The following is a 12,485-nucleotide window of genomic DNA, read 5'->3' on the forward strand; positions in this document are numbered from 1 at the left end:
ATTCTTAAGGTTTACCTTGATTCATTTTCTCAGGAGCGACACTTGGGTTACTGAAGACTGAGCTGAGCCAAGGCCACCACTGTCAGTCTCCGTCTTTGTGCCAAGAAAACTGGGTGCAAGTGAGTGAGTGTGGTACCACCCTGGTCTCTACTTTTTCATCATGAAATCTGGTGACTGTTCTGCATTCTTAGTAGGGCCAACAGTTACACTCACCATCTCAGAATTAACATGAAACAAGAAGAAATACTGCTCAGGAACACAGTTATTAGCGGAGTTTCTAGATAGCCCAAAGAAGCACTGTCTCATCAAGGTTTTGCTGAGACACTTAAACAGTTGGTTTCAGTGGAAATGCTCCTCTGCTGCTGTAATTATAAGAACTAAAAGAGACCATGACTCAGAGGCTTTAGTTCCAAAGCACAGCTGCTCAGCAGTCTTGATGCTCCTGGTCTCTCACCATGAAAGATACTTAAGCTTTAAGATAGGTGGCTTGCAACCCTTTATTTATTTTAGTACTTGGAAATCTGTATGATCTTGTATCAGTGCCTAAAACTGAATGATAAATCTTCAATAACTCTACTTGAAAGATATGTAAAAATTACAACAAGTGTAGACAAGATACTTAATTTTAGGTTTTTATTATAAAAGTAAAATAAAAATAAGCATTTAAAAAGCACTTTTTTTTTAAAGGAACAGATATAAAAAAACTATTTACAGATAGGAAAATGCCAGACTTGAAAACGTTTTTGAATAAGAGGCACCAAAGTTAAGTTTAAATACAGTATTGGAAATATAAAAGATTCTTTTTTTTTTTAGGATTCTCTTTTCTCTCCAAGTTGTGATTAAAGTAATGATTTTTCTTTGCCAGCTATTTTATGAACTTTTTCATGCAACTGTGCTGCAAGAATTATGAAGAGAGCAGCTAGAAACTGTATCCTTTGATTGCTCTGTGCGCCTTACCTCTTTTTGTTAAGTGAGTTGGTATTACGCATTTACAAGGAGTGATTTTCATCTATAAAAGAAAATCCTCATAAACCAGAAAGGCCCAGTCAGTCAGTCATTCACAGTGTCCAGTCCTGTGTATTAATGCGGTAGTAGAGCCCTGGTTACTGTATATGGCTTGTAAATTAATAAAATTAAATGTACTTGAAGAAGGAAGCAATGGCTAAGGAGCCGCATGCTGAAGTTGCCATTGGGTCAGGTTTGCAGGTGGTTCCTCCAGTGCGCTTCTGTTTGTGAATTCACTTCCCTCTGGCCAGGATAACATCGATGTAATTTTAAAAGTCGTATTTGTTCCTGTAACTGCATATTGCTAACTGAATATTACTAGTTGGCTATATAATTGCTTTGCACTGAACTTTCATGTCCGCAGCCCAGGATCATTTTGCTAAGTGTTACTGATGACTTGCTGTTCAGAGAGTCTGAATAAGTGAAGCTCAGTTTGCGGAAGGAGGTCTCCACGCCACTGTCACACATGCTTTCGTTGTCTTGAAATTTGCTATTATAAAGCTCGTCTGGGGGAGAAAGAAATGGGAAATATATTCAGTAATGTTGCTTTCAGAAAAGCCTCAGGAATGAAAACCAATATAGGGTTAAAGCTCTTCTATAAGAAAATAACCTTAACTTTAGATATTATAACAGGAAAAGCTGCGCTGGATGTTTTCAGTTGACTAAAGCATGTGATCTGATGCACGGCTGGCAGAGACTGACTGCAGTTTTGGAGCCTGGATGGGATGGAGAAGCCTGGTGGGCTGCTGACACTAAAGCTGCCACTGCACTAGTCAGGACTCGGCCCGAGTGTGGTGGTAGCCGGGCAAAAGGTTCTCTGGTTCTCAGAGTCATAGTCTCTGTGCAAGTATTCGGTCCAGGGTGAGTCTCCTAAAACTTTCTCGTGTTATTTCACTTACACATTTCTTTTTGAGAAAATTCCTCAATTTTCATCTAGTAGGTGAGCCTGAAATATGAAGAAGTCAGCAGCAGCTGTCATCTGTGCAAGAGCCACAAAAGGAGTGCATGACTGCAAGAGAACCGTATCCGAGTTAAAGGTATGATGTGAACTCAGTGTGACTAGGAACAGTGGTCAGCATATTAGAGTTCAGTATTATTTTTCTAAATAACTATCTTAAAATAAATGACTGGATGCAGTCCATTCATGCTGTGAAGCAGCAGAACCCCTCTTGCCCTTCAAGATTAATCTAATCTAAAGAGGCAATATGTGTACAAGCACACATTTGGATAGCTGTGACTGTTCAGCTGTTACAGAGAGTAAACTGGCCATGTTAGACCAGGATGGATTTTCTGTGGTATTTCTTTCCAGATCTATCTACAGTATTTTCATATAGGGTGTAAATTTCCACATTAGGGTGCTGGCAGCATTACTGGTGTTTAAACAGAGCATCAAGAAAAAACAAGGGCTTTTGTTACTTAACACGGCCAGGCAGTGACTGGACATCCCTGATGATTTACTGCCTCCTCACCACCTCTGTGTTTTTCTGTGAGTAAAGTTCCCTTCCCAAAACCCCCATAGGACCTCCGCTGCTGAATATGCTCAAAACTCAACTGAACATGGGCAATCTCATGTAACGTTATATTGCCCCTGGTCTGAGGTGGACAGCATGACTGCTGGAGGTCCCTTGTAACCTAAACCATCCCCAGCTTCTCGGCCTACAGAGCACTGGGCCATTTCAGAGTGCCACACATTGTGGAAGGAGAAATCTAGTATCAAGGTCTTACAGAATAGTTCACAAACACAAAACGTTTTTGTTTAGCAAGATATGAGAGGGAAAAGAAATGGCAAAAGGTAATGGCACTTTGTACAGCCTGGGAGGTCACTGCCTAGGTTATCTTTTGAAACTCATCCCCAGTACATCCAAGGAGTCACCCTCAGTGGCAGATGTCTGGTTTTAGAAAAGGGAGGCAGTATAATCAATACCATAATGCATTCCCCTCTCTTCTAGGCCTAGCAAATGTCTATGATGAAAAAGTTGTGCTGCAGTGAAGTATTTATGAAGCAGGTAAGCAGCTCAGGCACAGTGTGTAAGAAGCTATGCAATCTATTAGCAGTCCAAGGTAGGAGCAGGGGAGGGGAAGAATTGAAAAAACATTTTAAATAAAGCTTTTGATGTTTTGCTGTCCATTTTACCTGTCTCTCCGTTTGTAAATGTGGGTGGTGATGATGACTGAAGAGCTTTTGCTGTATTGTCTTCCAGGTGAGATGGGCTTTGTGGGATGGATAGTGCTTTCTGAATTATTTCAATGGCTTCTGTGTGATCCATCTGTCTCAAAGCAGTGATCAACTCTTGAACTGTACCACCAGAAACCTAAGAGAGAAGACAAGAGAAGACATCATACAGGCTGGCTAAAACCGAAGGGCTGTACTGTCTCACTGTGCAGGAGGACAACATCCTCTACATGTCTGAGTGTTCTTCAGAACTCGTTACAGCCACATTACCTCATAGTTATCTAGCAGAGTTTTCGATGGGGAAGGGCTCAACCTGAAGGCATTATTAAGTATGCCAAGACCCAGTTTCTGTGCTAGAGTGGACCAGTTTCTGTTTGGATCGGGCAATTCCAATAGTTTGTAAAGCTGCATCTTGGAACTTTCATTCAGATCTCTCAAATGTCCTGGGAAACAGAGAAATATGTTAGTTTATTATTTAGAAATGAACTGCTGCGCAAGTTGTATAAGCAAAACCAAAGCCAAATTAAACAGTATTTTAGTGTCCATCAATCCCAGTGTTTACTGTAATACTGAAAATGTACTCCTTTGTGCCCTGCCTCTTAAGAGAATCACGTTCATTCTGTGAATGAGTGGGTGGGAGGGTACTTCTCCTCCCTCCCCATTTCAGTTACAAGCTATGCCAGGGCGCTGCTTTCTGCAAGCACACTTTCAGTACTCAAGTTACTAGAGGGATATTGTCAAGTCTTCTTTATAGATGTTACCTTGTGTCAGTAAGTCCTCTGAAGCCACTGCTGACTCGTAGGGTTTGCCCTTTAATATGTCATACACCTAAGAGAATACATTAAAGTTAGTATTTAGCAGAAACCTTGTTAGTATCCGTTAATCTTGACAAGTCTCAGTAGTATTGTATAAAGGCCTCATTCCATCTGTAAATGAGCAATTTTTTCTGTCCCAGGGATTTTTTGTCTGTATGACTAAAGATCTGTAGAAGACCTGTGCAAAGCCTGAGGGACAGATCTTGAGAAGTTAATCTCCCTTGCCCTTTAGCTATGTCATCTGGCAACTGTTTTCAAGACACAGAGGAAGTCTGCAGTAAGTGGTACTAAGTGAGGAGTTAGTTTCTGCATGCCTGCAACTAGTAATTTAAAACAAGAGCCTGGGTTAGATTTTCACCTAAGGCTAGTACCACTCCCCAGCTCCACGTGATGAGAGGTGCTGACTTGTGTACCTTGCACCAAACCAACTGCACATAATTGGCTACTAAAGCACTGGCCATGCAGCCTAATCACTGTCTGGGTAGGACACAAGAGTGTGTTTTCCCTATGCACGCAGTCTGCAATTCTGAAGAACACGCAGCAGGGAAACCCGCTAGAGAGTGTCTCTGAACACGGCCCTTCAAACACAAGGTGCCCAGCCAGCTAAATACTTCTCCGTATTGAAGACTGTAGTGCAACTATTTCAAGAAATGCCTGCTCCTGTTCAGCAGGAGTAGTTTACTAAAGTGGAACTTTCTTCCAATGCTGTTTCACGGGGTGGGGGCTGTAGCTGAATTAGTTTAATTTTTGATAGCAAATTAGTAGCTTGTCACCGCTGAAATAATTGTGGCTGTAGTGAAAGGAGCTGGCTGAGAGCGCTGAACTATCATTTATTATTAAAAAAGCAAAAGCAAAAAACCAGACCACAAACCTCACAGTTGGCTGCCATATCCAGTGGTGTCGTTCCAGGCACAATCCCTTCATCATCATCATCTTTCACATCGTCTAGATCAAACAATGGCTCAAAGTTCTCAACATGAGGATTTGCACCTGGAAAAAAGTGTGCCGATAAGTTCCCAAGAAAAGGCTTCAAGTTGCTTTTCAACAATATTTGAAATATGTGTTCTCAGTTCTGAAAGGTAAATCTGCTCATTTAGCTACTTGAGCTGAATCACATTTTATATTAAGTCAGCAAATAACTTTATCAACTAAAGTTAAATGCTGTCACATCTCCTTTTAATCATACTCTCATGATAGAAGGGAAAAATGACAAGCAGAGTGTTAGGGCCCAAAAAGCGAGCTATGATTGCATCCACTGACTTCCAGTCCCATTCTTGGCTGACCTAGAGCATAGCATGTATGTGATGAAGCAATGATGCAGTGCCTCTATTTATAGTGTCAGAGAAAATGTGGATATTATTAAAAGACGAAGCAAGGGGAAGCTTGGATTTCTGTTTTAAAGGAGAAAAATCAGGTCTAAATACAATTGAGAAAATGTTCTGATAAATGTTCAAAACTAACTCACAGTGATATCAGTGACTTTTTTTTTTTTTTAAAGCATTTCAACACTCATCCCAACTATGTAACAAGGTCTTTTCTTGCTTGTTCAGCTGTAAGACTACAAAAGAAACACTCCAAAAACTTCCAAGGCTGCTGAAGATTTTTTTCTTGACGGACATAATTTGGTTTTTTAGCCGTTAGATGGTGCTGAAGAGTACTACAGCACCTGAAAGCAGGGCTTTGCTGAGGAGAAACAAACCTTCATGCTTCTAACATCGGATTTATTCACCTTATTAAACAAGTTCACTGGCACATTCTTTTCTGCTTGCAGCCTTCTAACCTGAACTGTCACTACGAAAGAAAAATCTCCAGCAAATACCTATTTTCATACCTGCTGCTTTGAGAACGGCTGCCAATTTTGTAGAGCCCCTTCCAGCTGCTATGTGAAGAGGAGTTGTCCCATCGTATGTAGTGCTGTCCACATCTGCGTCACCCTATGTTTTTATTGAACGACAAAAAGAAAAGTGCTACTCATCTACACAATACAGCCGCAGAGACTCATGTCAGCGTAAACACTGCTATGGTGCAAATGTGCGCCACTCCATTCCTGTTTCCATTAAAACTCTCTCTAATCACTGTCTGAAGAGAAGGAATTAGAAAGTAACTACAACTGTCTGCATGCAGGAACAGATGGTGGCTGTGTGCTCCAGTGTTACAGCAGGAGGCATGGTGCATAAACCCAAAGAGGTCAGGTAGATAAAAGCCGCTTTGCGGCCCGTGTAGTGCTGCCATCTGATTGCCTACGGCATTTGGAGCCTGACCTGGTGTGCACAGAAACCTGCCTTCCTGCTGCGCTGCGGGAGAGCCGGTAGGGCTGGTGGCACGGACACCAAGGAAAGCTACTGCGGCCAGCTGTGGGTGTGCAGAATTCAGCACACTAGGATCAAGGTGTTAAAGAGACAAGACATATTTATAGATACACATAACTATCTCTCTATGCACGTCTGTATACGCATTCCACTCACACAGATTAAGTCATTTAAGTTGTTCGTGAGTAGTTTCATGGGCTGCCACGGTAACATGGCATATGCAGTCAGGTCAGGGTCACAAACTCTAAATCCCTCAAATCAGGAAAAAGGTTTCCAGCAGTGCTGAACAAGTAATAATGAGTAACATCAGCAATAATTTTGCCATTATCCTGATTTAAGTAATCAAGTCAAACAGGAAAAAAACTTCTGTTCCCCTGAAGCACTTAAAGATTTTCAAAAGTTTTTAAACATGAAAAGACCTGGGAGAAAGAAATTCTGCCCTTACCTCAAGCAAAAGGCAGCCTGCCAAAGGGATGTTCTCTTGTTCAACAGCTAAATGCAATGCAGTTCGTCCAGATTTTTGTTCCTGAGCGTTGACATTAACTCCGGCAGCAATCAGCTGCTTAAGGCAGGACATGCTATTTGCCATCACCACCATGTGAATTGCGCTGAGACCTACACAAAACAAAACCCATCCATCACGTGCATTAATATTTGAAAATACAGAAATATCAATGAATTTTGAACTGGCTGCATCTATGAGAATTGAAAAATGAGTGAGAGTTGTAGTTATCTGAGGAGAAGGCACTGTTAATTTTCTTTGTGCATAAATTGGAACTAGTTGTGTTACTGATGGCAAATCAAAGCCATGCATGGGAAAAAAATAAAAATCAGTAGATTACAAGGTGGAACAGAGGTCAGGAACTGAAGAGGTCACTAGAGCATCCCTTTGCCTCAAAGGAGAATAACCTTAAGAAGAAAATCTGCATCTTGGTACTAAACAAGTAGGTACCCTGCTATGGCCCCATCTGCTACTGAACAGCTCTTCTAGGAAGTCTGGGGAGTAATAGGTATATTTTAGTATTATCCTCCCGCTGTAAGGTCACACTGCCCTATCACCCCACGATTACCTGCACCAGCTCAGAAAGATTAATAAAGCCTTGTAGTTCAAAAATGAACAAACAAGCAAACACCAACCCCAAACCAACCAAACACCACCACCCCTACTCCCCCACCCCCGAGGAACTTCACACAGGGTTTTGAATCCCATAATCACATTTTTAGGTTAAGACATTTTACAATCTACTAGAGCAGGAGTACTAAATTCAAATGACCTGTGCCACTGAAAAATGGGAAAATTGTGCCTTTGTAGTAATTTTATAGGGTCTAATTCTGTATGGTCTTGAAGTACCAGATAAGAAACTTGATACTGGTCCAGAAATTATTTTTGAGGGGATTTCACTCGTTAGAGACAAGGAGGAAACGTTTTCTTCTAGGGGGACTTTTTTAAAGAAGAGCGGTTGCATACCTAATATCTCAGGAGGAACACAGTGAAATTTTGTGAGACTAAAGAGAATATACAGTAACAAAAATTCAAATCTATACTGTGTTACATGGCTGTTAGCAATCTTTTATATCCTGTATAACCAGAAAACCTGCATGTCTGTGTTCTCTCATCTGCGACTGCAGGCCTATAAAAGCCAAGGATAGCATATGCAAAATGTGGAAAGATGCTATTTCCAAGGTCTGTATCTACCTGTGTAGAAACACTGTTGGCAGGAATTGAGGTGTGCTTGTCCAGGAGGTAAGTGTAAAATACAGCCTTTATCTTTCCATACCTTCACCGTTGGAAAGGTCGACCATTGGAGATACCTTCTTATGCTTGAGGAGCAGACTCAAAATCTTGTCATCTCCTTCACTAGCAGCTAAATGTAAGACAGAATTGCCATGGCGATCCAGAAGGCTGACATCTGCTCCAGCTTTCAGCAAGTCCTCCACCACCTCCACCTGCTTTGTGATTACTGCCAGGTGCAAGGGGGTCTAGAAGTGACAGAAACAAGCCATGAGAAGCTAAAGCAACAGCCACGTTGCTTCTACAGAAATCTCTTAAACCCCTAAAAGCTGCTAGTGTGAGACGTTACTCTACTCCAAAGCAAACAGAAGTTAAAAGCTTGCTTATGTGTACATTTTTTTCCTACTGCACACCACAAATAGGGTTTCTACTTGCTGGAAATAAAAGCTGCCTTGCCACTGTCAGCAGTTGGACTTTGGTAGGAACAAAGAAGTTGCCTGCTCTATAAGCCAGGGCACTGATCTGGCTATTTGAGCGTTGCAGTGCAAGTGACTTGGAAATGAGGTAATCCCTGTGCCCCCCCCAGACACTGTAACTCTGCTTCCAGCTGCCCCATAGCCAAGTTCACACCACAGAGGGAATACGTGCACTTTCCAGGGCCAATGCAAATCTGCGTTTGGCACTGAACTATACTCTAATTTTGCTCCTGAATACGAGGTTTGCAGCCATAGGCTTAGGATTTCCTTAGCCCTCAAATGGACTGTACAGAAAAGAAGAAGATCCTGCTCTACTGTGCATTTGTCGAAGCACAGAACAACTGCGCATTTCTGCAGCAAGTGTCTAGCTAGGGGACTGTAGCTGAACATTCTGCACTTTGTGCAAAGCTACATTTTGTGCTGCACTGGGAGGCTCTCAGGCCAAGAGGTTTCAAGTATTACAGTCTTGCCAGTGAGGAGCATCGTGCAGAACATACTCAGGAATGTATGTATTTAAACAGTAAGTATTCCAATAAGGTTTGAGAAATCGTATTTCCAACACTAAAATAACCTATTAGGCAAGATTCCATCTCCGTATCATTTTTTTGTAGTCCTCTGGTGATACACAGATAAAGACAAATTCCAGCTCTTCATTGATAAGCTTGAGCTTGTCAATACATTTGTCAACATATTTGCAATTACTGAATCTGTAAGGTTCAGCTTTCAGAATATCCGTACAGAAAGAAAATTCCAGCCCGAGCCTACATTCCCTTCCAACCATGGCTTAAGGTGTAAGCAGAAGGCAGGAATAGCTGTAGAGGTCCTGTAGTTAAGAGATTTTTCCTGTGTGGAGCACAGCTTTGCTTCCTGTTTCTGTTAAACAGAGGGCACAGATTTCAATTCAGAACCTTCTGCTTGCTTTCATCAGCCTCCACATTTCAAACTTGCTTTACATGAACATAAAACTGAACTGTGAAGGAGAACAAAAAAGTCAAAATAAACCCTCTGGGACTATCAGTGTAGAATAAAAACCTGCTTTTACTATTCATGGCCAAAGAAATGACACAAATGTTAAAGTGTTGCTGTGTAACGTCCAGCTGGAAATCTCTGGGACAACTGAATGGTCCACACAGTTGAAACCAGATTCTTTTCTGGGCAGGTTTGGACAGCTCTTCTTAAAAAAGCTCAGACTCTGTCACACATGAAGTTGAAGGGACAGAATTGTGGCTGGCAGTTGTTTTCCTACTAGGTAAAAGACATGGAGATGGTTTGCTTTGTTGTTTTGGTTTGGGTTGGGTTTTTGCTACAATGTGACTCTAGACATGAAAGGGAAATCTTGGTGCTCATGCGATGGGCACAAATACCATCTGGGCTATAGGAAGGGCAGTTTGTTATAGCTCCCACAAGCCTATAGATAACTGATGACACAGCAATTGCCTCACGATCCTGAGTTACCCTATATTAGAAAGATCAGAAAAGCCCAGAGTTGGCACACTGTAATCCATACTGCTGGTTTAGTAACAGAGAAGCCAAGCAATGAAAACATGAACTGAAGAATTTTGTATTTTTGGCCTGTTCTACGATTAACCCATGGAGACATTTCTATTAACATCAAGGGGAGTTACGAACTAAAGCAGTGAAAACCTGCTCATGCTCCTCCACCACCTTACAGTATGTCATTGTGTTTCTAAAATTGTTTGCATGAGTCTGATCTGGTTCATTCCAAAGAATAGAAGAAAAATAAGACAGCCTGTAAGTTGTGCAATTTCTTTTTTACTGGCTGAACAATCAACAACACTTATACCACCACAACTGCACACCTGATAAAGGTCGTTTCTCATGTTAATGATGTAATTATAATTCAAATCAGGCATCACTTCCAAGAGGTTTTTCACCAGCTCACTTCGAAGATGGATAATTGCTAAATGAAGGACGCTGAAACAAACAAAAGACAGATGAAAAATTCACACTATTTTCGAATTTATTACAAAAATTTTATGGTTTTACTGTACGTCTGATCGAATTCTAACTGATATTAACACTTGACTGTTAGAGATCATGACTTCAGCACTGAATTTCAGCACCTAAAAAGAATCCCAACATTAAAAAAAGCTAGTCAGAAGGTAACTGCGTTTAACCCTTCAAACACAAAAGCAGACTCAGGATGGCTGGTGCTGGTCCTGAGCATAACTTAACTACTAGCATAATAAATAACAGATTTTGTAGCACAAAATAATTGTCTCAGAACTTGTTGAAATCCCCAGATTCTTTGCTGTTTTGGTTTTTGTGTTTTGTTTTTTTCTTTTTTCATTTCGAATTATGCAGCACATGAACACCACTTACTGTCAAAACCTTCCTTCAGAATTTCCACAGGCCTCTCTACCACCAAAGCAGATTTTCCCTTGGGGGTTTCCCCAGATCTGTGGGTTTTTCTTTTCTTCGTTTTTGAACAGAAGAATGACTAAGGACTCGGGCCCAGTGACTAACAGCCACAGGATTTGCAGCAGTGGCCAGAGACGTCACTCCAAAGGAAAAACCTGTTTCGGGACACGAGTGACTCTGCGTAGCAAGGCACTTCACCACTTCTGGGTTAATGCAATGGCCTTTCCTGTGCTCTTCTCCAGAGCCAGGTCCTTCACCACCAGCCAGAGCAGCCGTACTTGCAAAATGTCCTCAGGAAGATGTCAGGTTGTGAATCCCATCATCCCTCTCCAACAGAGCTCGATTCCTCTTGTTCCCTTGAGACTTCATTTCAAAGTCATGGCCTTTGTTTTGAGATCTGGCCAAGCTCTCCCTTAAGAGATGCTGGCCAACTTCTGGACTCTTCTGTTTAGCATATTGCTGCTGACACACAGTATCAACATAGGACACGCGGTGTGTTTGTTATGCTGCTTCAGAAATACCTGAATAGACTCAGACCTACACTTTCATCAGAAAGACGAAAATAAGTTTGTTGCCATTTGGGGCATAGAGTAATTTTGAAATTGAGATTCAGAGCACTCAAAACCAAAAGGTATCTTAAAAACGGACAAAAATACCATTTCTAAAACCAAACTCATCCTCAAAGGTTTATTTTATTGGTTCTGGATGTTGCCACAGGCAGTACCATGGCACTTTCCCTCCTTCAGCTCTCCTGTGCTGTTCACGCAGTCCCACCGCTACTGTAAAAGAGCTGTTCCTCTGCTCTCTGCTAGGGGCTTCTTATTATTTCTCTATCATCTGGCATTTTATTTCCAAATCTGACTTCAGAAACAAATTTGCTCTTCTACTATCTTTAGCTCTCCTTCCTGTAGCAACTACTTTAATTTTACCTGCCCACTACATGTGATGCTGTAAAGACATGGTGACTAGACCATGAAAGGGCAACTAATGCCATTTCTTAAACAGTCATATGTCAAAAAATTCATTTCAGCACCACTGTGGAGGCAGAGTGCCACAATACTGTCAGGCTTCTGGAGAGCAGCGGTACTGGTATAAATAAAGTAACAGCCAGTGTTACTGAGTGCCCACTGCAAATACACACTAATCACAAAAAAATGTGTTTTGTCTCAAAGCCATAAAACACAACACTATACCCATTAAGGGTATTTTCATTCCCTACATATTACTATGACGACAGATGTTGCTGTCAACAATTCTGCTCATTTCTTTAAAGGCTTAAGCAAAAACTTTAGAGTTTTTGCTATGTAATTTTAATGATTACAGGGAAAACTATATATGAATTTTGACTTCTTTTTTTTTTTTAAGACAACTCCTGCAAGAGAGCTGGAAGACAGTTACCAAAACTTTGTTTTGTTAATAAGCTGCAAAGTACTTTAGATGTATAACATGCTCACAGGCTAAAATGCATCCCAGGAGAAAGACGACATAAGCTTGAACCTCACATACTTGCAGGTACTTGATTCAGGAAGAAAACAGCTATTTACCATCACTCTGAAAAATATTTTGACTTTGTTGAAATGCTCTGCTAGTCAA

General features: G+C 41.2%; 1 protein-coding gene across 3 annotated transcripts in view; it reads right to left on the reverse strand.

The window, feature by feature from the left end:
• Positions 1-619: 619 nt before the first annotated feature.
• Positions 620-12,485, reverse strand: part of NFKB1 (nuclear factor kappa B subunit 1) — a 60,226-nt gene continuing 48,360 nt past the window's right edge. For all 3 annotated transcript variants that reach the window (XM_080386454.1, XM_080386453.1, XM_080386452.1), the window contains exons 16-24: positions 10,331-10,445; positions 8,081-8,282; positions 6,748-6,917; positions 5,825-5,927; positions 4,865-4,983; positions 3,940-4,006; positions 3,449-3,621; positions 3,140-3,317; positions 620-1,511 (exon numbers count right to left, since the gene is read on the reverse strand). In XM_080386454.1, coding sequence (XP_080242580.1) covers positions 1,324-1,511; positions 3,140-3,317; positions 3,449-3,621; positions 3,940-4,006; positions 4,865-4,983; positions 5,825-5,927; positions 6,748-6,917; positions 8,081-8,282; positions 10,331-10,445 — 1,315 coding nt within the window. In that variant the 3' untranslated portion in view covers positions 620-1,323. The remainder of the gene's footprint in view (positions 1,512-3,139; positions 3,318-3,448; positions 3,622-3,939; positions 4,007-4,864; positions 4,984-5,824; positions 5,928-6,747; positions 6,918-8,080; positions 8,283-10,330; positions 10,446-12,485) is intronic.

The sequence above is a fragment of the Falco punctatus genome (genome assembly GCF_963210335.1).
Source record: "Falco punctatus genome assembly, chromosome: 1".
NCBI classification, from domain to species: domain Eukaryota; kingdom Metazoa; phylum Chordata; class Aves; order Falconiformes; family Falconidae; genus Falco; species Falco punctatus.